The 27,902-nt window shown below is 47.4% G+C and overlaps 1 protein-coding gene across 4 annotated transcripts in view; it reads left to right on the plus strand.

Moving 5' to 3' along the window:
- Positions 1–27,902, plus strand: part of bbs9 (Bardet-Biedl syndrome 9) — a 177,104-nt gene that overhangs the window by 26,948 nt on the left and 122,254 nt on the right. For 3 of the 4 annotated variants that reach the window (XM_064343356.1, XM_064343381.1, XM_064343365.1), the window contains exons 10-16: positions 5,700–5,881; positions 9,904–9,980; positions 11,608–11,661; positions 12,304–12,406; positions 17,737–17,841; positions 23,830–23,844; positions 26,304–26,444. In XM_064343356.1, the coding sequence (XP_064199426.1) occupies positions 5,700–5,881; positions 9,904–9,980; positions 11,608–11,661; positions 12,304–12,406; positions 17,737–17,841; positions 23,830–23,844; positions 26,304–26,444 (677 nt within the window). The remainder of the gene's footprint in view (positions 1–5,699; positions 5,882–9,903; positions 9,981–11,607; positions 11,662–12,303; positions 12,407–17,736; positions 17,842–23,829; positions 23,845–26,303; positions 26,445–27,902) is intronic. The other variant, XM_064343375.1, reaches the window with a different exon arrangement.

A 27,902-nucleotide genomic window follows, 5' to 3' on the forward strand; every position in this document is an offset into this window, starting at 1 on the left:
GCGCTGCCCAACACGGTCGGCTGTGCGCTGCCCAACACGGTCGGACGTGCGCTGCCCAACACGGTCGGCCGTGTGCCGCCCAACACGGTCGGCTGTGCGCTGCCCAACGCGGTCGGCCGTGTCGACGGCAGAGGCGAGCCTCGCGCAGAATCGCACAATGCCGCGCAGTGTCCAGGAGGGTGTTTTTTTCCGACCCATTCGCCACGGCTTCGCCTCGGCCTCGCCGGACGCCGCGCCCCGCCCCTTCCTGGCCGAGCCCCGCTCCGCTCGCCCCGCCGTGTATTTATAGCGGCCCTGGCGCCCCAGTGCGCTCGCTCAGATCTGGCCTTCATAACGCTTTCAACAGCTCCACTCATTTCTTATTTTTTATTTTTTAAGAAGTGCACTACGTCCAAGTTAAACTTTTTTTTTCATTTGATATTGGCTTTTATAAAACGTAGCATGCAATTTGAGAACTTTTATCTTCAGTCTGAGTTGGGAAATTAATCTTATGAAATAAAACTGGCCTTTTATCATTTTTTATTTGGGCTAATCCAAGAGATTCCATATGCCTCTGAGGTTTATGCGGAGAGGCAGAGGTTTTGTTTGATCTCTTACCTTTGGACCATGAGGTTGCGAGTTTGAATCCTTGTTGTGACAGTGTGCGTGCGGACAGGCTTAAAGAACCATTTTTATGTTGCAGGTGTTTAATTTTGTCTGATTACAGGAGCAACTGGTGTGAACTGCATTAAAGTTAGAGAGCATACAAACCGAGATTTGAACCCATGGGGCTCTAGTGAAGGAGTCTGAAGGAGTGAAGTTGACCCTTCTGTGTCTGCTTTGTCTCATAGTTCCGTGCTTACGGGCAGAATGTTCCAGAACTGGCACTCCAGCCGTACTGGGATATACTTCACGAAAGGTTGGAAAAGAGCTGTACGTGAGCGCATTTGCTCTTTCCCTCCCTCTCTCCCTCTTTCCCTCCATCTCTCCCCACCCGGGAACAGTGTGTGAAATGGCAGGACGGGGGAGACGGCCAGACATCTGGACGCATGAGCAGGCGTGTCCCCATAGCGTGCTTCCCAGAAGCAGGCTCACTGGGCGCGCTCAGTCAGCCTGTTTATGACCGCAGATAAAACGCACACCTGAGGGGGGCGCTGTAGAGGTACTCCTCTCTGTGAAAACCCTTTGTAGTCCGGGGCATGACTGGCCCTCGAGAAGCTGAAGATGGTGGCCGTTGTCTTGACGCGTTTGAGCTCTTCAGGTGCAGGAACACTTCAAAGAGGAAGACTCCCTGGCCAAGAGCAGCCCATCACCCCTGGGACATTTAAGCCTACTCACTCTAAGCCTGGCCTGCAACAATCCTACAACGTTCCCACAACATTTAATCTACGTTTCGTCTACACTGCATACAGGACCATACAGGAATTTGTTTTGTGGAAATGTGATGTGATTGGCTTCTCAGATCCATCTTGTGTTGATTGATGGCGCAACGTCGATCTCTTTCTGCTTGGTCCTGACCTCAGGAGAAAAGCAATCAAGCCTTCAAACGTACACAATGGTGAGACAGCAAGGCCAGGGGACTGTGTGTCTATGGATTTCAGTGCGGGAAGAGCTGGGGTGTGCCGTGGCAGACTGTGTACTGAGTCCTCTCTAGAGGGATCACACTTCAAATTTGGTTGAGTCAGTTTTTTGCACCTGCAGAGTTGCATGCTCAGTGAAAGAGGCTCTATCAGACACAGAACTGCTGAAACAGCTGGATGGGGTGGGGGGGCTGGGGGACCAGGCCCTGCCTCCGCGCCAGAACGCTCAGCCTCTGCAGCCCCTGGGCTGGGAGCAGCTGGGGATTAATACCACCCAGACAGACCCCCTCCTCCGCCGGCCTTCCAGCCAAGACCTCACAGAGCTGCGGACCCAGGCCGAGACCCCGGCGAAAGAGTGCGATAACGAAGAGAGAGGGCTCTCCCCGGACCGAACTCTCATTCGCACAAGCAAGCCCGAAGCAGTCCGCCATTCCGTGTCAGCGGCTGGCTCAGCCCAGACCTCAGTGACAGACTTTAAAGTGTGAAAATGTGAAGCCGCTGGCCAGGGGTGGCGGAGAGCTTTAAATTCTGCCTTTCCGGATCAGTTGTGGGCAGGAAAAATCCACGCTCATGGTTATGTAATTACGCGTGAATTCAGCTCATCACAGTAATAAAATATTACATTACATTACATTACAGGCATTTAGCAGACGCTCTTATCCAGAGCGACGTACAACAAGTGCATTAGTTCAGGGTGCAGAGGTGCAAAAGAAGCACACTAGAGTGAAGTAAAGATCGTAGTGCCAGAAGTGACCACATAGATCAGGACTCCAACCCTGTAGAGTAACCTGTTCAGCAAACAAACCACCATCCTGCCAAGTACAAACTAGCACTGAAATCACATTTGCCTAATCAGAATCAGACAAAAACAGTCCTGCCAAATACTAACGTGATCGTATTAGCCTAACTAGGTACATTGAGCTAAACTATAGGCTAGGGAGGGGTGGGGAGAGATGCAGCCTGAAGAGATGAGTCTTTAGTCTGCGTTTGAAGGTAGTCAGATTCTCTGCTGTTCTGACCGCCACGGGGAGGTCATTCCACCAGCGAGGGGCCAGGACAGACAGCAGACGGGAGCGGGAAGTACAGACGCGAAGAGGGGGAGGTGCCAAGTGTCCAGAGGTGGCAGAACGGAGAGGTCTGGCTGGTGTGTAGGGTCTGATGATCCTCTGGATGTATCCTGGTGCTGACCCCTTAGCTGCCTGGTATGCAAGCACCAACGTCTTAAATTTGATGCGAGCCATAACAGGCAGCCAGTGGAGGTCAGTGAGCAGGGGGGTGACATGGGAATGTCTGGGGAGGTTGTAGACCAGACGCGCTGCAGCATTCTTGATGAGCTGCAGGGGTCTGATGGCGGATGCTGGCAGACCAGCCAGCAGCGAGTTGCAGTAGTCCAGGCGGGACAGGACCATCGCTTGAACCAGGAGCTGGGTTGCGTAGGTGGTGAGGAAGGGGCGGATTCTCCGGATGTTGTACAGGAAGAACCTGCACGTTCGACTCACCGCCGTGATGTTCTGGGAGAGGGACAGTCTGTTGTACATCACCACTCCAAGGTTTTTTGCGGTGGGTGATGATGACACCACGGTGTCCCCTAGGGAAATGGAAAAGTCAAGGAGGTTAGAGCTACAGTTAGAGTTATAGTTAGAGCTATATTGCAGCTACAAATGCCTGAGGTATTCTGTGAACTTCCGACCCCCCAGAAGTAAAGTACTTTTTTCCAGGACACATTAAGGAAAATCAGAGGAGGATGGCAGATGCTTGATTTATGCCATTTTGTTTTTAACCTCCCTGGTACCTCTGGAGCACATAGAAGCCAGAGGGTAACCCCATGTGACCGTAACTACAAACAGATCTGTGCAGCTAATGAGCCACTCGCAGGGTAAATTTTGTTATAATGGTAAACCAGATTGCAGATTCTTAGGAAACCAGGGTAGGGTTTGAGCCGGCATCCATTTTTCAGATGGCACTATTTAATGGTGCAGTATCAGTGCCGGTATGTAATGCATGGTACCACTTAGGTTCTTGGCTCTGAGATCTCTAATGCTGCCACCAGTACCCAGGCCCAGATGTTTTATTTCATGCACACGGCGCTGAGGTTTAGGGTTGGATTGATTCAACCCCGACCACATAGCGGAACGTAATCTGTATTTGTGTATCAGTGTGTGAGAGCGTGCTCATTCTGCCCTCAGTTCATGTGCAGTTATGAACTGCGCTGTTTTTTTTTTCTTTTTGCTGTAGCTTTGCTCCCATTATCCCAGTGTTGTCGCCATTCCAAATTTGTTGCCAGATGATGTGACTTCTGCAGCATTCAAGTGGTGAATGCTCTCAGAAAATGCATGCTCTCTTGAACTTTTTTTTTTCCTTGACCAGGTTCCTTACCAGGTAATCAAAAACAATTTATGGAAAACAGCTTTATTACACCTGGATGCCCTGAAACTGGAAACACGCAGGAAATAAAATATAACAAGAGAAGTTTTAATTGGAAAGATAACCTCCAGCTGGACCCTCGGGTACCCTAACAGGCGCTTTTAATTTGTAGGGTTGGAGCTGGGGGTAGTGGGGCACCTGGCCAGGGGCACTGGGGCAGCTGGTCGGGGGACCGTGGGACTGGAGCGGGGGGGATTTGGGGCAGGCTCGCCCACACGCCCCTAACCCTCCTCGCACGGTGCTCTCTGAGGGGACGTTAGCCCCGTTCTGCTGCCGCTGTGGGTCTGGGTCCTTACTGGCGGAGTTATGGCTTTCCTGCCCTGCAGAGACGGCACATCTGCAGCCGGTTAGCATCCGCGGGCTCACCTTACAGCGCCTTTTCACGCACTGGTCAGGGTCTTACAGTGGCTGAGGAGTGGCTCGTTTGACTTTTCATATGATTATTTGGAAATATGTTTTTGGCCTTCTGTGTGTATGTGCGTTGAGTTGATTGTGGATGTATGCGTGTGTGAAATTAACATAGGATGTTTATTTGAACCGTTTGGCTGTGTGATTCTGCCTGGCTTTCTGGCAGCTAGCTTAATTTCAGAGCTCCTCTGCAGTTTTGTTTAGTACTATCTAATCTACAGCCCTTAAATTGTTTAGGATTTTGCATACGTTTTTGCTGACCCCTGATTTTATTTTACGCTTTGCTTTTCTGTGTACCCTTTGGCCTTCCCTTTGTGCGCGTGTGTTCGTGCGTGGCTGTAGGGTTCTGCTTTGCCTCCGCCACACGTCCAGTTAGAGTTTCTACCCTTAATTCCCCTCTGTGTTGAGCAGGTACAGATGTGCGTTCACAGTGTGGGCTGGGCCCAATGAGAGCGCTCAGATAAACACTGAGACGGGATGTGGGTTTTCTGCCCTTTGTTGGCCCGGCCCGCCCCTGCACTGAGAGACAGCGCGGCTATCATTTTCGCCCGGGATTTTCCAAACCACCTTTTCTTTTTCTGCGTTCCGCTGTGTGTGTCTGTGTTCCTGAACCCGGGGCTCCCTGACCGGCCAGATGCGGTCACAACTATAACCGTGTGACCACCGTTTTTTACGGTCTTGGTGTGCGACCAGACTCCTGGTCCATAAAATGTCAGCTCATCAGATAGACGGTGGCATGCAGACAAGCGTTCCGAAGGCCGTTTGGCCAACTTAAGCCTTCAAGCCTTTCCCTCAGTTTAATTGAACTTCTGTGGTTAGTCGCTAAATCAGGTTGTGCAGGCTCTTTTGAAGAAGCATCTTTGCACTCTTTGTGGGTGGGAGGTCAGTAAAAAAAGACCTCTTCACGCTTGAAAAATTCATGCAATGGACTAAAAACAGGAACAGAACCATGGGAAAAAATGTGTCATTAACTGTACATGAGGGATTATTTCTGATGATATATGAGCACTCACAAAACACCAATAGCTGTTCTCTCTTTTACAGTTTATAATCATTATTTCTTATCCAATTAGAGCTTGATATTAATCTTAGATTTTCCAGGAAAAGGGTACGCATTTAATAATGATATGATACATTAATAAATACGTTGAATTACTAATATGGATGAATGTTATATTTATGAAGGACTACCTTGCTTGGTGTAGCTGAGGTGGTAGGGGCTGCTGGTCATTGTAGTGCTGAATTAAATGTGTCTGTATGGGGTGGTATAGTGAGACTGTGTAAAGCCTGTCTGGTTGGTCATTGCAGGGATCTGAGGGGCGTGGTGGTGATGCTCAGTGGAGACGGGCACCTCCAGTGCTCCTACATGGGCACCGACCCCTCCTTCTTCATGGCCCCCAAGGTGGAGGCGCGGGAGGTGAACTACGAGGAGGTGGATGCTGAGCTGAAGACCCTGCACAAGGTCATCCGCGAGGCCGCCAGGACCCAGGGTAAGAGGTCCTGGCAAAAAACCTGAAAAAACACCACCCCCGCAATCTATTTACAGGCAGCGAGCTGCCCCCAGATACACACCACATGTGTTAGGCTTCTTAGTTAAATGTGCTTGCTCATGTATTCCATATAAAGGCAAGGGCCCAGTGGACCGAAATGGGCACTGTTCACACATGCGAGGACTTACGTGGGAAGGGCCCTGTCTAGAGTTCACCCAACTGGTGTTTTTGGGAGCAAATCTGAAATCCTCCCGCTCTTTTTTGCTCTTTTTCATCTCTTTTGTTTTGCTTTTCAACATAAAAAGATTACGGAGAAACCCAAATACAAGCCATTCTGAAATTAAGTGGTATCCGAGACTAGGGCTGTGGTGATGTGACGATTACCGCAATACCGCGGTCATGTGATGCCTACCGCGGGGTTGAGCTCAGTACCGTCATCACCGCAAATTTTTATTTTTTTTGTATTTCTTTTTCTTGAAAGTTACAGGAGTGCATGTGGTGTGTGTGATATGAGATGTAAGCTTATCATATAAACACAATAATCATTGTTTAGTTATCATCATTGACTGTCTTCCATCCTATGTTCAAGGGCTTCTGGAGAAACAAAACTTTTCAGTTGCTTGTCACTTCAGCTTCAGTGCAAGGGGGTGGGACAGTCAGTCCGTTAAACATATGGGGGATTTATTTTGTGTGTGTCCGATTATTAATTATTTCTAGGCTTGAGTACTTGTGATATAACATTAAATTGAATTTATAAAACGGGTAGCTCAAATCAAGCAATCTGGCTGGTTCATAGCCGTGATATATTAACCATATTCCACAGCTATGACGTCTAATTCCTTTGCACAATTCAGTATCACTCCGCGTCTGAGAAAAAAAAAAACAATATGGCGCTATGAAAGTAATAGACACACTCCTATTAACCACTGAAGTGTGTCTATTACTTTCATATTGCCATACTTGGTGACCGTTTCATAAAAGCAGTAGCTCACTTCAGGCTGTGGTATGTGGTTATTATATCACAGCTAAGGGGCCCCGCTGTGCATCAGGCCGAACAACGCCCCTTAGCTGTGATATAATAACCATACACCACGGCCTGTCCTGAGATATTGCTTAAATATACACACACAATACGTAAGGAATAAACCACGACGGGCTGTCCCGTTATTGGAAAATAATGTACGACGGGGGTGGTGATGCGGCCGAGGCGAAGACATTTTTATTAAACCCGTGGGGTTTAAGGATGTGGACGTTAGCGCAGCGCGCTAGCTGCTGTGTGACGAGCGTGTGATGCGAGCGAGCCCTTGAGCAGGTGAGAGAGGCAGGTGCGCTGTGCGCTGTTCTGGTCCCTCGCTGGGAAGCGGAGAGCTTGTTATCCCGGCTAGCTAGCTAGCTAACTATTGAATTGTATTCAAAACAGCAGTTACAAATTCGCTATTAGCTCATTAAATATGCGCTAATTTTCATGTAAATATATTCAATATTTAAGCTCAACAGATTAAAATCTGATCGGAACTTTTTTTTTTTACGTCTCAAAGTAGGCTAGTCAAGGCTACTATTTTATAGACTACATTTTATGAGAAAACGATCTATCTACTTAGCCAACGTACTGTATACCAGCACTTTTTCTTTTAAAGGCCGAGGTGTCCCTTTACGGGGAAGGTAGTTTTTCCCACTTTTCTGGAATACCATTGGTTCAAAACACATCAATCAAAGTGTGGATTGTAGAATGGGCATTTCCCCGGAGAATGAGCACACAAACATGCTTGTCTGGCTCCTAGCGACGGATGAATGGTCCCTGATGTGCGCCAAGTGTAGGCTACGGAACACAGTCAGTCCACGGTAAACCGCCGAACCGCGGTAAGAAAAAAATCCATACCGTCACAGCCCTATCTGAGACGGAGGCTGGCATTGGTCGGCATTAACGCGCCGTGTTTGCGCAGGGTTCGATGGCGGTTTATCGGCTTTGCGGCGTGGGACCCCGCTTTGTGGAAGAGCGCACCCAAACAAACCGCCGCGCCAGCGCGTTTTCTCTCATAATAAACCGGGTCCCGCAGCGTTCCACGCTGAAGCGGGGGCCGCTAATCTCCGCTACGTCCCATCCCGCAGGCCGTTTAACTCTGTTATGGGGGGGGGGGGGGCGTTTAACTCTGTTATGTGGGAACTCCTTAACCCCTACCTTCTGGCCGTTTATCCAGTTATGCCACCCCACCCCCCCAGTGTTTTTTCATTGATTAGAAAAGAGTGGTAAACCTATGAATCAACCGCACTATCACTTCAGCTGTCCTGTAGTCACTGCTGCCCGCATTCTCCTCACATGTATTTTTTTTTTCAAAAGCGAATGATCGTAATCCTGCTTCAGAGCAGGAGTGCACAGAAGTGGAGTGTCTCCTGAGAGCTCAGAATGCATCACATTTACCACAGTGTATCACAGTTTTAAACGAAGTACATATCGCTTCACTGACAATCAGGCTCCAGCACAGCAGCCTTACAGTCTTCCTTGTGTAAGGCTCGTCCAAACCCAGTCTTCTGCCTGCTTTTTGCCGTACTGCTGTTGCAGTTTCAGCCTCATGCTCAGGAGTGTAGGAGTCAGGCAGGCATCATTATTCTCTCTTACTTCAGGTGGTATGCTGTCCTCACACACGGGAGAAGAAGAGCCCAAATTCCCCTCTTTGTTTCTCTAATCTCCCTCGCTTTGGCAGGCACTCGCGCCGTCTTGACGCAGATCTGGTCCTCCGTAATCTTTGAGAGGGGGATTTTCTCTCCGGCGTTGAGCTGTTTGTTGAAGGCAGGGCCGTGTGTGCTGCTGTCCAAAGCCCCAAAGCCAGGTTATAAACGAGCGGCATCAGCGTCGGCCGCGGCTGTGGCTCAGGTTTAATCCCAGGCCCGGGGTGCGTTGGGTTCTGATTCCGAGACGGGTGGAGCTGGGTTCTGCGCCCTGGGAAGAGGGATGGGGATGGGGGAGGAGGAGTGCCCGGGGATGTTTGGGAAAGCCCCCTCCAGGAGACGCGTGTCTGTGGAATGTGTTTGGGCGTCCGAGGACACTCTGGAATGTGTGTGTCTGTGGGCTCCTCTGCCTCTGTCTGTCTATGTGTCTGTATGAGTGGGTTTGACATGGTGTGTGTGTTTGTCGTCTGTCGTGTATGTTGCTGTGTGCTGTTCTGTCTGTGTATGTTTGGGTGTGTTTCTGGTGGTGGTGCTGTGTTTGTCTGTGTATGAGTGGTTTTGGTCTGGTGTGTGTGTATCTGTGTATGAGTGGTTTTGGCCTGGTGTGTGTGTATCTGTGTATGAGTGGTTTTGGCCTGGTGTATGTGTGTGTCTGTGTATGAGTGGTTTAGGCCTGGTGTGTTTGTGTCTGTGTATGAGTGGTTTTGGCTCGGTGTGTGTGTTTGTGTCTGTGTATGAGTGGTTTTGGCTCGGTGTGTGTGTTTGTGTCTGTGTATGAGTGGTTTTGGCCTGGTGTGTGTGTTTGTGTCTGTGTATGAGTGGTTTTGGCTCGGTGTGTGTGTTTGTGTCTGTATGAGTGGTTTTGGCCCGGTGTTTGTGTCTGTGTATGAGTGGTTTTGGCCTGGTGTGTGTGTTTGTGTCTGTGTATGAGTGGTTTTGGCTCGGTGTGTGTGTTTGTCTGTGTATGAGTGGTTTTGGCCGCTGGTGTTTGTGTCTGTGTATGAGTGGTTTTGGCTCGGTGTGTGTGTTTGTGTCTTGTATGAGTGGTTTTGGCCGGTGTGTTGTGGTCTGTGTATGAGTGGTTTTGGCCGGTGGTGTGTCTGTATGAGTGGTTTTGGCCCGGTGTTTGTGTCTGTGTATGAGTGGTTTTGGCTCGGTGTGTGTGTTTGTGTCTGTATGAGTGGTTTTGGCCCGGTGTTTGTGTCTGTGTATGAGTGGTTTTGGCTCGGTGTGTGTGTTTGTGTCTGTGTATGCAGGGATCCTTATCCCACCACAAAACCCTGCTAGCCTAACCACCTTGCACTCCTTTCCCCTCTCTCTCTCCCTCCCTCCCTCTCTCTTTCACACGTTCTCAGATATCCTGCCTAAAGCAGACGCAGATGAGGAGTTGGTGGTCACGGCCAGCGTGTCTGCCAGCCTGGATGACGTCTCGGTACGTGGCGCTACATCAGAGAACAGTCCCCTGACCGAGTCCCTGCTTCAGCCATTCCACAGACCGCAGGAGTCAGGGAATATCATCCATTGATCCCTGGCGTGTTACATGCCAGATGGGGGCTGGTTAGGCCAGATCTGAAGGTGGAGATTTGCAAAGGCTTGTGGTCAGTGGCTGCAGGTCAATACTGCTGCCATTGCTCTCGTTTTACATTACCTTACATTACATTTATTTAGTAGGTGCTCTTATCCAGAGTGACGTACAGTATTAAAGAACATAAATACATTGACCTGAGTTTTATGAGAAACAGTGCTGGACCTGGGTAAAAGTGTTCCAGACCTCCGTGTATATGCAGTACATGCGCATTTTACATGTGTATTCAGTATATTCGGTATCTGTGTATGCAGTATATGCGCAGTATATATATGTGCAGTATATGCACAGTATATATTAGCAGTATATGTATAATCAGTACATGCACAGCATGTATGTGTGCAGTATATGTGAATGCAGTATATGCACAGTATACATGTGTGCAGTATATGTGTATGCAGTATTTGTGCAGTGTATATATATATATGCCTATGCAGTATATGTGCCATGTATGTATATGTGAATGTGTTCATTTACTCGTCTATATGCCTGGGCCCCCCCAAGTTTCCTCGCCTGGCCTGGGTCCAGAGGGAGGGCAGGGCAGGGGTTGGCCAGGTGTCCAGATCCTCCAAACATGCACTGCTCCTGAGCACATTGTCTGTGGTGGGAAAGAAGAAAGGTCAAGAGAAATGAACAGCAGGACGGTTTCCCAAAGCCAGGAACCGGGTCTTCCCACAGTCCCGAGAAAATTCAGACTAAATAAACCAGAGATAGGGTCCAGATGCTTCGGACTTCCTCAGTAATGAACGATAACCACAGTATTTAATTTCATACTTTTACAGTAACCCTGGCCATTGAGAAAAATATCTGAGCGCAGATAATTCATTTCCTATGGTCTTCTTTAAAAAAAACAAAAAGGAAAAAGTAAATTCAAGTAATCAAAAGCGACCACTGAAAAGCAAGTGGGTTAAGGTCTTGTTAGTGTTCTTTTTCAAAATGATTATTTGGAATAGACCCCCTCTTGTGTCTTATTGAATCAGCGCAATAAATCTGAATTAATTTCAAAGCCACAGAGGAAATGCTGGGTTCAGAACTGCCCGGGCTCTTTGGTTCTCTTGGCAGAGAATAGTTTGCTTCCTCATTCTTTTGGTGTCTGTGGACATGCAAGACTGGCTGCAGCTGCTAAGTCCCTGTCATTCAGAAGACTGAGCTGTCATTCAGAAGACCCCCCCAACTCAAGCAGAAGTGACCCATCGCGGCACAAAATGTGAAAATCCCTGCTTCCCGTGCTAACCTCTGTCAGTCAGGGGGTACTGACTCTGGCAGTGATGTCATAATGATGTCATGAGTGATGTCACATGACACTTCATAATCTATCTTAATAAAGATGGATTATGAACCTTGGTGTGGAAGCGATGTGATACACAGCCCCAGCACCCGCAGTAAAGAGGCTATTACAGTGTATGTCTGTGCAGCGCACAGTCAAAAACAGCTTTTGCTGTAATTGTGCTGATGGTTTCTGTTTCTTTTACAGAAAGCTGTCATTCCTGAAATCAGTGGTATACCTGTCCCCTCCGTCACTGTGAAGGTACAGTTTTGAGTTCTGTGTTTGTGTGTGCGTGCGTGTGTGTAAATGTTAAGAGGCGATGAGCTCACTAGCTCAGTAATCAGCTACAGTGCGTGCACGGCTCCTGTCCTTTCTTCCTCTGTGGTGTAACTGGAGCCCAGGGATGCTAATAAGACCCAAATCTGTCTCCGGAGTGGTGCTTTAATGAGAAGCACACACTGCAGACTGCAAGATTTAGCCTGTGTGGAGACAGTAAAGCAGGTTTTCTGTAAAAAGGTAACAACAGTGTCTGTACTGTCCCTTAGTTAACAAGTGTGCGCACGTGTGTCTGTGTGTGTGTCTGAAAGGAGTATTTGTATGCTCTTTGCTCTTTGAAGCAAGTGTGCTGGTTTGTAGGCCTGTCAGCATGGAGAAGATGAATGTGTTGGCTGTTCCTGGAAGAGGCCAGATCCACGATGGTTCAGCCGGTCATAGCCCTGACAGTGTCTCTAAGATCTGACTGTAGAGACACGTCTCTACCTTCTTACCAGCAAGAAACCAGCCTCAGTCAATTACTGCTTACAAACTCTCATTCCCCCTCACTCTCTTTTACATCGTCCTTGTGTTTCCCCTCTTTTTTCCTCCTTCCTGCCGTCCGGCCCCGCCCCCCTGTCGTTCTCTCAGATCTCGGTGCGGTGTCGCTCGGCGGTGCAGAGCCCCAAGCTGACGGTGTGCGTGCAGCCTCCCCTCGCAGTCACTCAGGAGCAGTTTGTGCTGGACTCCATGGGTAAGCGTCCGCAGATGAGCCCCCGCGATCCGGCACGCTTCGCTGCTGCGTCGCCCCTTCTGCGTGTGTGAGTGTGTGTGTGTGTGTGTGTGTGTGCGCGCTCAAACCACTTCGTGGCCCGATACAGTAATGCCCCCGTCCAAGAGCGCACGTGTTGTTGCACTGGGACATTTTAATAGCCATCTGAATGTCCTTAAGACCAATAAACATTAAATGTACCCAGAGCTCCCACATGCAAACCCAGCAATGAATACCTTCTAGAATGTTCTTGTCTCAGCAGAACGGTTTACTCTTTTAGATGCTCCACCTTGACTCTTTGTACAGTAATGTACTTTAGTACCAAGTCCTTAGCTTACACTTGTTGGTTTTACTGGGGGTGGTGGGGTGTAGAGAGAGAGAGAAAGAAGGAGAATATGACTTGGGAAGATGGAGAGAGACTGGTTTTTAAGTGTGGTTATCAGCCCTGTTGAAAGCAGTGCTGTCTAATGGACATAAACCACCACGAGGCTTGGCACTTGTGCATGACCAGCACCTCTGTCTGCACATCACCTGCATAGCCTGACCGCACGGCTTCCTGTGCCAAGGCTGGAGGATTGGAGAAAGGAAATGGGTGGAGCTTTGGTGAATGAAAACCGTCATCAGTCACAACGGAAAATAGTGTGAACATAAAAAGCACTGGGTCTATCAGACCACTGTGACTGTGTTAGTCCATCACTTTGACTTTGCACCAGAATTTGTGAGCGTCCTTTAAGAGTGACTTATCTGGGTTTCTAACTGAACTCCTCTGCCTGCTTACATTTGTGTATATTGCAGTGGAATTCAGAAGCGCTGGTGCATTTACTGATGAACTATTTTTTCAGGTCTTCCCTCAGGGTTATGCAATCATGCTTGCACATGTGTGTGCATGTGTGAGCGTACGTGCGTGTGTGTGTGTGTGTGTGTGTGTCTAACTCCACGAATTAGAGGGAGTTAACTCTGAGGCCTAGTCTCTAATTGCTGTTGTCAACCTGAGAGCATGTGAGCAGGTTAGAGCCTGTACACACTGATGTGAGATCAATAATGACAGAAATGACACTATCTAGAGGGACTCCGATCTTCTGCAGCTGGTTCTGGATTATGGGAAAGGGCACAGGCGATTCACACAACAAATGAAATGCACATGGTGTGTGTATGTTCAGTTGTACACATGTGCGTGTGTGCATGTGCGACTGAGTTTGCGTGTGTAATATAGAGCGACTTTTATAACGTGCATGCTGTTACTTTGGGTAAGTACATAGGGCCTTTGTGTGCGTGATTATACTCCTTTGCTCTCAGACCTTTGGTGAAGGACTGTTCCGAGGTCAGTGGAAACCCTCAGCGACTCAGACGGTGTACTGCGCTGACTCAACCCACTCCAAAGCAAATGCATCATTACATTAATTACAAACTACACTTCTCCGGTATTGACACGAAGGTTTTATTTATTTTTTAACTCTCAGGAGTTTAGGGTTTCAGGTGACCTCAAAACGTCAACTCCCCCCTTCACGAAAATAGCCTTTAAAGTGCAATTTGGCAGTTGTTCCCTGCACGTAGGCTAACAGACGGACATACCCTCACACGGACGCACACGTCCTCTCACGCGGTCCTTAACGTAGTCCTGGCGAGAGAGAGCTATCTTCAGTGTTTATTATTTTCACATGTCTCCTCTTGGCTGCAGCACACAGTCTGGATCATCCCCCTTCTTTAGCTTTGAGCAGCGCGGACTGATCTCTCCAGACCGTTAAGGCTCTCCCGTGAAAGCTGGGCTCTGGGCTCTGCGCTCTGCCCGACCGGCTTCCTGCTGTCAGCCGTCGTTTCTCCGGCACGTTCTGGCCGAAAATGAGACGAGGCCGAGCTGATCCGCTGCTGTCAGAAACCGGCACGTCTCCCTGCGCTGTTCACATGACGACGGTCCCGGGAACAAAGGCTCCTCAGACACCTCCGTGCTTTTTTTTTTAGCTATAGCTATATGGGAATGATTTGCATTGGCACAGAACATAAAACCGTTCTCTCTCTCTCTTACTCTCTCTGTCTCACTCACTCTCACTTACTCTCTCTCTGTCTTTGTCTCTCTCTCATTCTGTTTTGGTGTGTCTTTCTCTCTCTCTTTCCCTCTCTCACTCACGCACACATGCACACTCATGCATGGACGCACGCACGCACACACACATCTCTTTCTTCAGCCCACAGATTTCATCACAGGGAATGCATTCAATCAACCAATTAGCCGCCGTGTGGCATTCCTGGCATAGTTTCTCAAGGAGCCGTGGCGCTCTTGCCTGGCCACACACTCGCCGGTGCCTGGGATGTTTTGGATGTTTTGGCCTGGGATGTTTCGCCGTGTGTCTCTGTAATTAGGAAGGGCTCTCGTCAGTTTTCCCGCCTTTCGCTTTGCTTGGGATACATCATCGAGGAGAACAGTCCATGTTTTGCAATATTGGTTTTTTTTTTTACTATTCTCAGATGGCACCCAAAGACCCAGTGCTCCATACTTTCTTTTATTGCCCTTTGAAGATTCTGAAAAGTGGTCAACAGTGGGCCGGAGGTGGAGAGGGAGAGAGCTGCTGTAGCTCCTAGGACATTGAATAGGCAAATATGTCTTGACATTCCTACAATTAGATGGTTTGTGAAGTTGTGTGCTTGGTTATTATCGTGTTATTATGATTTTATTACTCTAATTTTCATTGTTTATTCATTGTGTTAGGAAACAAAAACTGTTTGCACACCTGATAGTGTAGACTGCTGGTGCCAGAGATGCACTAATGCAAATAAGAAAATGAAACTCTGCAGCCCTGCAAATCGTGCCAGTTCAGAGGCAGTCGGATAATAGTGGCGAGTTACATCTGACATGCTGTTCTCATGAGTAAAAATGTGTTCAGTACCACCCCTTACAAAAAACATATCGATATATGTATTTCTGCATGTCAGAAACAATTATTTGAGTTAAACTGATGGAGAGAGAGAGACTGAGAGAGACAGCGAGAGAGACGGAGAGTGTTGGGGAACTATCCCTTCATCGGGCTTCATCAGAGGGGTGTGGCTTATCTGATGTTGGGAAACAGTGAATTAAGTGTGACTGAAACCCCAAAGCAGGAGTTTATCCATGTCGTAGCCAAAGGAGTTTCAAAATCCGAAAACAGCCTTTCCTCCATTAAAGGAGAAAGGCCGTCTTCCCCTGTGGGGACCATTTCAGGGCCTTGGGCTCTTGCTCCTGTATTCGGCCCACGCCTCCTCAGTAATGTCTGCAGCTTTGCCTGAAGACGCCCGAGTCCACCGTACGGCCTGCACGTACGCTCCAAAGCCTGCTGTTGCAGTAACAGCTGCACTGCGCTAGGCCTGCTAAAGTGCCCTCAGACCCATTCAGCCAGCCTACAGCCTCCTCCTCACTACAGATGATGCAGAATGGACCAAGCTGCACAGTTTGAGTTATGACTACTTCTCTTTTTCCTACTCTGGGCCGAACATTTGGGTGTTCCGTTTTGCATGGAAATTATGTAGCAGCGCTTAACTTGCATCAGTTCTTGTAGTACACCTGGTTGTAGATGAGGGCCAAGAGAGCACTGTGTGTAAATCAGAGAGTGAATGATTTACACGCAATATACCTTATTGAACCTGTTGTTTTTCGGTAGTTTTCTCGCTTGGGATAACCACGAATGAATGGACCTTTTGTTGTTCGAATAGTCAAGTCGCAAGTGCCTCACTGAGCACCAGAGGCTGCTGATCAAGAATATCAGATGCAGCCCAAAGTCTGTTTTTTTTTTTAGCTCCACCAAGTGGTGAAGGTGTAACCCTGCATGCGTCCCACAGAATCAGTGGCCAGTAGCAGCAGAAAAAAAGGCTCTCTTCTGACAGAAGGAGACCAGAGGGTGGCACTGCCCCCCGTCCCCCCCCCCATATATTCCGTCTCAGGAATGTGCCTGTGAGAGGCTCCACAGAAACCCCAGACACTTCTGAGCCTGACAGAGAGGTCAGGAAGGGTCAAAAGGGGTCGGTTAAGATGTCTCTGGTTTACACAACCACTAAAAGTAGGAGGGCAGGAAGGGAGGGGGGGCTCATCCTTTGTTTTTGCGTCCACTAATGGTGTCAGCAGTAATCCGGGCCTCTCGCAGAGAAGGGCCAAGTGGCTGGAAAGCTCACTTTAGCGTGTTTGTCAAATGCGCTGGGGTGTAAAGGTTAAAAGCAGGGTTTTCTTTGCCTAATGCCCCCCCCACCACCACATCGCCCTGTCAGGGGAGTTGACGGGGCGCAGATAAAGCGCCCGCGGCCCGTGCGATGGCCCGGCTGATACGGACGGACGGACGGATGGACGGGACCCCGTTCCTGCCTGTTGGAGTCTTTCGCTCAGATTTCCAGGGTCATTAATGGAGCGTCTTTCACAGGACAGGCTGAGGAACAGAAGCCTTCTCTGGGCTTTCAACTGCTCTTACCCAGTAGCACCGATTCCCCACTAATAACCGCACGTCCGTCACCTGTTCAGGTTGTGTGGATGTACAGTTATATAAATATAAGGCATGAAATGTTTTTTTTTTTTTGCTGGAAGCCAACTTCTTGTATGGTGAAGTTCTTCTCTCTTTTTTTTCAAACACTCATCATCAAAGGGGAACTTCTGTCTGACTGCTCTAGTCTGGCAGGCTTTTTGAAGACGCATTAGCTGAAATATGGCCCGTCTGTGCTGGTGCCGTTTTCCTTTTTTATGTGGAGTGCGAGGTCTCTTCTCCCCACACGGCTTGTTTGGGGAGGACAGCAGTATTGAAATCATCACGCTCTGTTTCTGGACAGGCCTGGTGAACATAAAGGCGTTTTGTGTGGGCGTGGAAGTGTGTGTGTACGTATCTGCGTTGTCCTCTCCGTCGACACTGTTAAGCAGTAAATGGGCTGCAGTGGTTTTGGATGGAGTCTAATGTGTCTGTGGTGTGTCTTAATAAAATAAGCCCAGTTTATGTGCCCGCTTAAAGCCTTCCACTCTGCCAGCTTGTGCCCATGCCTGCCATCTCCGCACTGCTGGAACACTGGCTATACTTCCCCACTGGGCAAAAATGTGAACTGCGGTCACATCGTGAATGTAGACATCACCCCTCCCCACCTGCCCCAGCCTGCTCTTCTCAGCCAGTGTGTGAGGCCATTTTGTTCTAGAGAAGACTGGCTGTGTGTATACAAGTGTGGCAGAGCTGGGGTTTGGGGCCCAGTAAATGCTGTCAGTACTGGTCAGAAGTGCATAGATGTACAGTTGGTGGTAAGGGCTGTGGTTCAGTGGTTAGAGCTATGGTTTAATGGGCTGGGCTGTTGTTGATGGAGATCTGTGTGTATTTCAGGTGCGGGAGCTACAACCACAGTGATGTTCTCCGCCTTCCTGAATGGGCAGTACCCCCCAGCTGACCTAGGAGGAAATGTGGCAGTATCCTACAGCACACCCACAGGTACATCACACCTGCTCTGTCCTACAACACACCTACAGGTACATCACACCACACTCACAGGCACATCACACCTGCTCTGTCCTACAGCACACCTACAGGTACATCACACCTGCTCTGTCCTACAGCACACCTACAGGTACATCACAACTGTTCTGTCCTACAGCACACCACAGGTACATCACACCACCGTCACAGGTCACATCACACCTGCTCTGTCCTACAGCACACCTACAGGTACATCACACCTGCTCTGTCCTACAGCACACCTACAGGTACATCACAACTGTTCTGTCCTACAGCACACTCACAGGTACATCACACCTGTCCTGTCCTACAGCACATCCACAGAAACATCACACCTGTTCTGTCCTACAGCACACCCACAGGTACATCACACCTGCTCTGTCCTACAGCACACCCACAGGTACATCACACCACACTCACAGGCACATCACACCTGCTCTGTCCTACAGCACACCTACAGGTACATCACACCTGCTCTGTCCTACAGCACACCTACAGGTACATCACACCACACTCACAGGCACATCACACCTGCTCTGTCCTACAGCACACCTACAGGTACATCACACCTGCTCTGTCCTACAGCACACCTACAGGTACATCACACCTGTTCTGTCCTACAGCACACCCACAGGTACATCACACCTGTTCTGTCCTACAGCACACTCACATGTACATCACACCTGTCCTGTCCTACAGCACATCCACAGAAACATCACACCTGTTCTGTCCTACAGCACACCTACAGGTACATCACACCACACTCACAGGTACATCACACCTGCTCTGTCCTACAGCACACCCACAGGTACATCACACCTGTTCTGTCCTACAGCACACCCACAAGTACATCACACCTGTTCTGTCCTACACCAGGCCCCCAGGTCACACATATACACCCTGTGTGCAGATAAACTACCCCTGTGTGCTCTGAGTAAGACTTCCCAACGGTCTCGCCAATATATTTGAATTCCAGGGAAACATGAACAAGACTGACTAACTGTCAGTGTCAAAAAGGGTCACAGTGTAACAGAAGTACTGTTGTGATTGGAAAGCGTGCCGGTTTTACCTATGCCTTGAACAATTGCTGTAGTGTTGTCTGGAGTAACAGTTGGATAGATGGATAAACTGATGGATGAACAGGTTTGTCCGTCTTTGTTTCCAAGTCTTGGCCATGGGAGTACGCGGTGCAGGCATGTTTTTGTTTCCAGTAATGATGTGTAATTAAGCAAATCATCACAGGCCGATCTGTATTTTGTATCTCTACACATAATCTTCCATAAATCAATTGTGAAATAATTGTGCTCTTAGAGGTATTTTTGTGCTTATACAAAGATTATGTTTATTCTCATTTTTATAAATAACTGCCATCGCAACAGCTTTGGAGTTGCCCTTTGAATGAGTACCGCCCCATTGATCAACTCACTGAATACCTTTCTATTAATCATGGGAATAAGGGGTTTGGGTTAATCGAAATGAATCAAAGAAGCATCTTTGTTTGTGTTCTGGTAACATGAACCTTTCCACTAGCCCATATCTAAAAAGAACTAAGAACAAACAGATAATTTATGTGTGACATCCAGAGCAGTAATCGATTAACGGCTCAGCCGAACTTAATTGGCTTTGAGCGCAGCTGGGAGGAAAGGCAGGGCTCCCCAGGGCTTGGGTTAAGCTTTGCTGAATCATGGGTTGATAAACAGATGCTCCACACAGAACAGTCAAACATGAAAGCATGGAAATGCATCGATCAGCTAGCAGCTTGCATTTACTGCTGGAATGAGCTAGCCTCTCTTCTTACAAAAGCCCTCTTTATTAAAATAAAATTGTCGTGAGATTTTTGGTTTTTTAAAAGGCAAAAAAAGCATTTGTGCTATTGTTTCCCTTGGACTGTGTCTATTTTGGCAGCCGTATGTGGAAAGGTTCCTAAAAGAGCATTAAATTTGAAAAGGCTAGGAAAATTCTGGCCAGTTTTATTGTAAGTCCAAAAATAGAGCGACTTTAACGTAGGGGCTTTTTTTATACCCTCCTCCTCTCTGTGTCTTATGACCATTTGAGCCCAGAAAGTTTTTTTCTCTTTTTTAATGGAAGAAATGGCGGTTAGTAATCATTCTGTTGTTGCTGAACAATGGTCTATTTAACAAGCCGTAGCGCATTTGCTTCAGCCTCTGTCATCTGGTGCAGAAATGCTCATTTGTTTCTCAGTAGAATGTCCAAATCCCATTTACACATCTTATATGTACCTTTCTGTTTACACCAGCTGAATGAAAAATGAATGGCTTGGTTTGAAAGAATGGAAAAAACAAACTGTCTGTGAGTGTTGTCTGTGTGCGCGTGTGTATGCGCCTGTCTGTGTGTGTGTGTGTGTATGTGTGTGTGTGTGTGTGTGTTTGTGCGTGTGTGCATGCATGTGTGTGTGTGTGTGTGTGTGTGTGTGTGTGTGTGTGTGTGTGTGTGTGTGTGTGTGTGTTTGTGCGTGTGTGCATGCATGTGTGTGTGTGTGTGTGTGTGTGCGTACGTGTGTGTGTGCATGTGTGTTGGCTTAGGGACTTTACTGTCTGTTGAGAGAAAAGAGCTCCGCTTCCAAACTGTTTGCCTTGGCTTGGTTTTACTGTGACTGTGTGAGAATGCCAAACGACAAATAGTTACTCACGTTGTCTTTTTTTTCCCTTTTTATTTTTCCAAGACAGATGTAAAAATGAGTTTTGGGCCCACAGGAAAAAATGCAGAATGTTTTTCTGCCTTTTTTCATCCTCCGTTGCACTGCTTTCTCAATCAGTCTCTTACAGAAGAGACTTACCACTGCGTGGAGGTAATTCATCAATTGAGAAGACTGGCTTATGGGTAGTTTCTTCACAGCTTACCTTCACAATTCGAGAGGCTCATGTTTGATAGATGGATTTTTTTGCAGAGACAAAAACATTAATGAAATGGATGTCTGTTTTGCAGTTCTTGATTTTATCTGAGTGTCAGGCTGAGACGTGATGAATTAGCGGTTCTTGCTTTGCGCTGTTCCCTGAGACCCTGGCCCAGCTGGGCGCGCAGCGGTGGCTCTGGCTGACTGGGGTCTGCGGTGCGTGTGTTTATTTTATGGGGTGAAAATGTGTCTAATGGCCGCCGGAGCGTGGAACCTCAGGCCGACGCGCTCGCCGCGGTCCACGTTTGACCCCTAAACCCTGATCCATCACGCGCCCCTCGACCTGCCCGCGACCTGAACGCAAGCGCCGTCGCTGTCCGGAAATTTCCGTCGCCAGCTCTGAAATGTCTCGCCCGTTAATCACGGTTTCTGTTCTTGAGCCTGAAATGCGGGACTCACACATGCGTCAGTCACTTGCGATGACACTGAAACTTAAACGGCTCTCATTCTCATGTGAGATTTCAGTTTCCTACGGCTCTCACTGTCACACGATTACGCCTCTCGCGATTCCCATTCCGATCAGCGACCGCCTCCCTACAGCTGACCGTATAACATCAGTTCTTCAGTTCCTTTGATAGTTTGTCGTGGGGGAAGAGAAAAGAATTCTGTCTGCTCACAAGCCAAAACTCTGACCAACTTCCCCCCCCCCCCCCCCCCTCGTCATTAAGTTTCCTTTGTGTGTGATTTCACGGTTTGAGGATCCTCCTGCACCCCAGCCCTGTAAAACCTCGCTTTCTATTCATGTTGTGGGCGCATTAATCTTGGCTGACGCTGGCCTCAGTGGCTCTCCAATGAAAGCAGGAATGTGGGGAATGCAGGTGTCCTGCCCGGGGCATCCTCACTCTCGGATGTCTGGGTCTCGGACTCGTAATTACCAGGTTTTAACGCCCCCTAATGGGATTTACAGTAGCGGCTGCTCTGCTTTGTCTCCCCCTCAGTGATACAGCGTGTGCTCTCTCTCTCTCACTCTCTCTCTCTCTCACACACGCACACACTCACACTCTCATATTCAGTTCCTCTCCTCTCTTACGCTCACTCTCTCCCTGTCCCTCAACCTCTCAGTTCCTTTCCTCATTCTTTGTATCTTTCTCTTTGTTTTTTCTGGATTTCCCTCTCTGTGTCTTAGCTCAAATCTAATCCATTTAATTGGCATGAAAAAAGGCTGGGTGTTGTATTGCCAGTGCATAATGATGTCATCAGTAACAGGAATAGTAATAAATGTGGGGAGTAATTAATGTATTAAACAATGTAAGCCAGCTAATTTTAGGGTGATGGGAGTTTTCTCACTTTGGTTATTTTCACATTTTCCCTTGGGGTGAACCTAAAATAAGTTTTGGAACATAGTAGACTGGAGCTTTGTCAAGACCACGTACTTGACTGTGGGCCCTGTAGTGGAGCAGGCAGTGAGTGTGTTTTTCAATTCACTTCACTTCTACATAATCGGCAGGACAAATCAAAAGTTTGTTACATGTAAAGAAGCACTACTCAGGCAAGACTTAGTTTTTCACTTTTGCCTTTACTTGAACAATGGGGCCTAGCCCAAACCATGAAAAACTCATGTCTCAGACCAAGTGGTGTCCAGATACTTTTGGTCATGTAGTGTATTTCATATTGTATATGGGTTCTTTTTGAAAATCTGTGGCCTCTACGCACACAGACCTGCCCATCAGTTCCTCCAGGCAGAGCAGGACCGAGTTTTCAAACGGAAAGGCGTTTCCATCGACCCACTGTTCCCCTGCGTTGGCCACACGCAGACGACGCGTTTCACGGTAGACGTGAGTGTGTGCATGGATCACTGCCATGGAGGGTGCCTCGCTTCCCCTTTCTGGCTGTTGAGATGGCGGCACACAGCCAGGGAGAGATGTTACATTTCATCGGAGCTAACCAGGCGTGAAATGCACAATCTGAGCGAGCAGCGTATGTTTCACGCGCTTACTTAAGTGTGAAAGCCTCCTGGCCGCAGCTTGCTGTTCAAGCTCTTCCCGGAACTTTCTGCACTTTACCTTGCTTTGTGTTTCTCTGTTTTTTTTGTGCTGTTAAAAGCAGAGCGCACAGCATCAATTGAATACGACTGATGATTCGTTTTCTGGCAGCCTGCACAGAATAGGTGTTTGGGTGAAAGAGCACTTCTTAGGGGACCTGGGTGACCAGGCCTCCTTGACCTTTGACGCATTGAGTCTCCAACTATGGCCCTCGTAGAGATGGATGCATTCGAAAAAGGAAATCATCTATATGTGGAATGCATATTAGTTTATTTGTGCGTAGACAGTGTAGACAGATAGAGGGCTATGGCTGTACAGGCAAGACACAGCTTTTGTGTGGTTCCACTGAGTGCCTGCTTGAATTCAGAGATTGATGAAAGTGATGAGTGCTCTAATGACCATAGGCCATCTAACCATCTGTCAGTAACAGACATCCTCACCCATGTGTGTCCACAGGAAGAGTCCCACTCAAGCATTGACCCTGGCATATATTTTTTCTTGCATTTTATGATGTCAGAATAGGGGTGGGTAATCTGATCTTAGATCAGTTGGGGTGTTTTCTCCAGTTTGAAATGTAGACGAATTTGTGGCTGACAACAATTTTCTGGCTGGATATCTTGATTGTCATTTATATGACGTACAGTAGTAGTACCTCCAGAAGTACTCTTACAGATTTAATTTCCTGTTTGTATTACTGCCTTTGCTCATCTTTTTCAAGGGTATAAATAATTTTGGTGGGCACTGTAGTCACACTGCATTCTGGGAGGCACATACTCTTATGAAATGAACAGTCCTAAATACCTGTACCATTAAATAGAGGATACCAAACAGAAGGCAATTCACGAACCTAATGCATTGTCTGTGTGCTTCAGTGCAGATGAAATCTCGTCTTTCCTTTCATATTTCCGCATGTCGTCATGGTTCCCTGTGTCTTTTGTGGTTTGAGTCGTGCGGTTGTTGAAGTTCAGTTCTTCTTTCCTTTTGTTTTCCCCCCACTATGCTTCTGTGCCCAAGACATTTTGAATTGAGTTTTTCTTTTTCTTTTTTGCGCTGCCGCCACTCTTGAAGAGCTGAACCCAGCAGGTGAGTAGTGTTCTGTCTAGGTCACACCCATATAGGAAGGCTTTCGGCAATAGAAACCCCATAGCTGCCCATAGAGTAAAGACACCGACAGCCTGGGTGCACCAGCACCAAGGGTGACCAAACAGAATCTGTAGAGGGCTCAGCTGTCTGAGTGCTCCATGATCCACTGTCTAGAGCTGCTATTTCTTTCTCTTTCATTTAATTCCAAAAACTGGTCGACCCTACGGCCCGCCAGGACCAGGGCCATGTCCAAACCAGCCCACTTGCCTAATATTAAGTATACAACTTGTGTACTACTTGTATTCTCAATCGTAGGCAAGTGCTTACGCTTATTCGGACATGGCCCGGGATCACCGGCATGTGGGGTTCCATCAGAGCAGCCCCAGCCCATGAATTTTCTGTTACTGTTCCTGTTTCCAATGCCCTCGCTATAGACCTGCGTCTGCCCTCTAATCTCCTTTTGGCCTTCTCCCAGCACACTGCAGCCAGGGATGGGAATTCAGGTAGAACTGTAAATCTTTAGATCTGCTGTCATCAGTCAGTGCTGATTACAGTAGGGACAAGTTAACTTGGCAGGAGGAAACCCAGAGCCATTTGAGGCTTGGGATGTAGCTTTGGGGGGGGACTGGTCAGGTGAGTGACCGTCGCAGACAGAAGGTAAATTACTACTGTGGCCTAAGAATACAGACAGCAGGTTGGGTTACTGAGGCAGGGGTCTTGTTCCTTTTGGGGATTCAGGTAAAAAGTTCACCATGGTGGAAGAAAAATGTTCTAGGTTTTGCATCAGGAAGATTTATGGCAGGGGGGCCTCCTTGACCACATTCGCTTTCCCTCAGAAATGTGAGCAAACGCTAGCTACATACGCTGGAGGGAAAAACACTTTACTCTGATAGATCCTGGACTGTCAGTCTGGACTCTCTGTCAATGTCCAGGCCACATTCGCCATTGACAGCTGGGGAAAAAAGTTTAAAATGTCTGATGGACAACGCATAACTTTCTGCAATAGCGTAGAGATAAGATAACATTCAGAATGCTGCAGTAAAGTCACATAGTGATTCTATGTTAATCTGGCTGGATATGTGTGATTTTCATGAACCCTCTCCATAGGCAGGGTCATCTACGTTTTTTTTTTTTTACATCTTTTTTCTATGGTGAAAAAGTCCTTGTGCTGTGATTAGTGGTTTAACATCAGTCGTTGTCCAGACAACATTGGCAAAAGGATGATGGGAAATGTGCATAAACAAGCTTCTTCTGCTTTTCCTGCAGTCTCTGTGTTAATTGGTCATACATGAGTACATACATACATCAACCCTCAAAGCAGTCTCACTGCCAGACACAAACCCTGTTTACTGAAAGGAGGTACTATTGACAGTATCTTGAGCATACATATTTAATTTTAAAGCTTGAAAGCGAGAAAGAAGGGACTGAAAGAAAGTTTTACACTCCAGCCGTAATAAAGCCAAATGAGCAGTGCAGGGTAAACCTTCCAGAAAGGGGGTTAAGTTACCTGTCCAGACATAACAGGAAAGGATTAGTAAACTGCTGGCAACTAATACTTGCTACTGGAGAGTTTGTCCTCTGCCTCTTCATCTCTCACTCAAATGATTCTAGCAGGCCAGTGGAAGGGTATAGGAGTTACTCCAGAGCTGTGTTTTTCCAGTGGTCTCTCTGGCAATGGCAGCACCAGGAATTTTGAGAAGACTTACGATGGGCCACTTTCATTCCATAATTAGTCGCTGTTTTTGGAGCCAGAAATTGAAAACTGGAAGGAAAAAAAAAAAAGTGTGTAGAGACACTAGATGAAATGTGTTTGTCTTCTGTACACACACCTTCCTTGGGTTTTTGCAGATGCTCCACTGAATTCAGTTCAGAGACAGCAGCCAAACAACACGAGAAACTTTACTGTCGTGTACACTTCAAAGAGTCCGCTCCAAGAAACTCACCATGCTTCTAACAGAATCCTTTGGTCTTGTGCTAATTTATTGTCCTGATGGACAAAGCTGTAGTCACACACTGAAGAGAGCAATAAGAGGAGCAGCAGGCCCCAGAGCCTTGGATTCAATACGGAGACCACTGCCAGGATACGGGCAGAATTTACAGCCCTGTCTCTCTGCTGCCATGTTTTCATATGCTAACAAAATCAAGTTTCCTGAGTATTTTAGCTCTTATTCTGGAGGAATGTGTGCTCTGATGTCTTTGTTCTAAGACCCCTTACTTTACTGGTAACCTTGCGTTACCCCATGTGCATGGATACATCTATACGCGCACATGCCATCAGTAAAAGCTGTATGCTGTGGTTTTCATTGGTGAAAGCACTCTGCTCTTGGTAAGCTTCCCCCCCATAGTAATTTTATCAGTTGCAGTGTTCCTCTTGTCGACTTGTCATTGAGTTATTTGGAACGTGTTTTACAAACGCTCTCATCCATGTGGTGACCGCACATCGTCCCTCTTCTCCTCAGGGGTGCCCAGGGTGGCCCAGTGCAGATTCGCTCTGCCCCTCCGCCTGGCCTGCTGCCTGTCTTCGGCCTCCAAGAACGCCCAGTTCAAGATCACAGTAGACACCAACAAACCGCCAGTTAACCTCAACGAGGTGTTCCCAGGTAGAGTCTGCAGCTTACACCACTGGTTCCACAGCGCAAGGCTGAATTCAATCAGCGTTTGTCAAGTGTTTTGCTATTGTTTGTTTGTTTTTTGTTTTTGTTTTGTTTTGCACGGGTACAGTTCAGTGAGTTCAAGTACCACCACAATGAACTCGCTCAACTGTGTGACGGGGGGGACGGGGGACGGACGGACTAAGGCTTGCATTTATTAGTAAGTCAACATTAAGGCTGAATGTTGATTGAATCCCTGCCATTGAATCCATGCCCTGGTAGTCCAGTCCATGAAGAGAAGGTGTGTGCTATATTTGGTGAGATTGGGAGAGAGAGCACCTGTTCACAGCACACAGGGAAATGGTGCTCCCTGGATTCAGAGCCTCAGTCATGCTTAAGTGGCCATAAAATCTAAGCATAGGCTTTGCTCTTTCAGCACGCAGTGAAGCACATCCTAATCATTGTATTTTTAATACAAAAACATTGAGAAGTTTGGGTGTACAGCTACAATGTCAGGATCAACACGTGGGTCTATACAGTGGTTTTTTAAAGTTTTTTTTTTAACTTCCGATGTTCTACCTATGGGAAGTTCATAAAGGTCATTTCTGCTCATGCTAGAAAATACAGAATGGTACGCGACCGGAAATAAAAGATCATGTAATGCTGTCAGAATATGTTTCAGGATCATAAGCTTGTTGTAATGGCTTTTTTCAAAACGATATAGTCACAAAAAAAAAAAAAAAAAAAACCCTTTTTCCTGTCACTTGTTACATGTTGCCCCATCCCTGCACTTCTTGGTAATTTGTATTTGTCCTAATACTGTAGCTTATTCTTCTGCCTAGTTGGCTTTGCAGATGTTAGACCAGAATAGTGTTCATTGTTCTCGGCTAGAAATAGCTGTACAAAATAAGTAATTGTACCTTACTGAACCCGTGTTCAGCAGTTGTCTACGACCATGAAATGCACTTTGTTGTACGTCGCTTTGGATAAAAGCATCTGCCAAATGAATGTAATGTAACATGTACTTTTAATCTTGGTTGGTGCAGGACCGAAAGATAAATGAGAGAAAATGGTCTGCACTACTATGCACATGCTCCATTGTAGTTACTTTCATCATATGTGCATGTGCAAATCAAATGCATTGGATGGAGCACAGTATGTTTTCTTTTAAATGACTTTCTTTGACATTTGACATTATAATATATAAGAAACAACAAATGCCATGTTTGAAGGCCTGTGACGTTCTTATTTAGGTCCCCTCTTGTCCCTGAATGAGAGGTTTTGCAGAGCTGCTGGCATCCCTGCCTCACTCTGGGAGGACCCATATCTCTTCCTAGGAATCGCGTCTCTGCCCTTTTATTATAAAAAACAAAAAACAAAAGAGAAATAAAAATAAATTCTGAGCTTGCGCTTGTGTGGTAAGCAAATAGCCCCGGGGAGATAAAGAACAATGGCGTCGTGCGCGGT

This window comes from Anguilla rostrata, chromosome 1 (genome assembly GCF_018555375.3).
Source record: "Anguilla rostrata isolate EN2019 chromosome 1, ASM1855537v3, whole genome shotgun sequence".
NCBI classification, from domain to species: domain Eukaryota; kingdom Metazoa; phylum Chordata; class Actinopteri; order Anguilliformes; family Anguillidae; genus Anguilla; species Anguilla rostrata.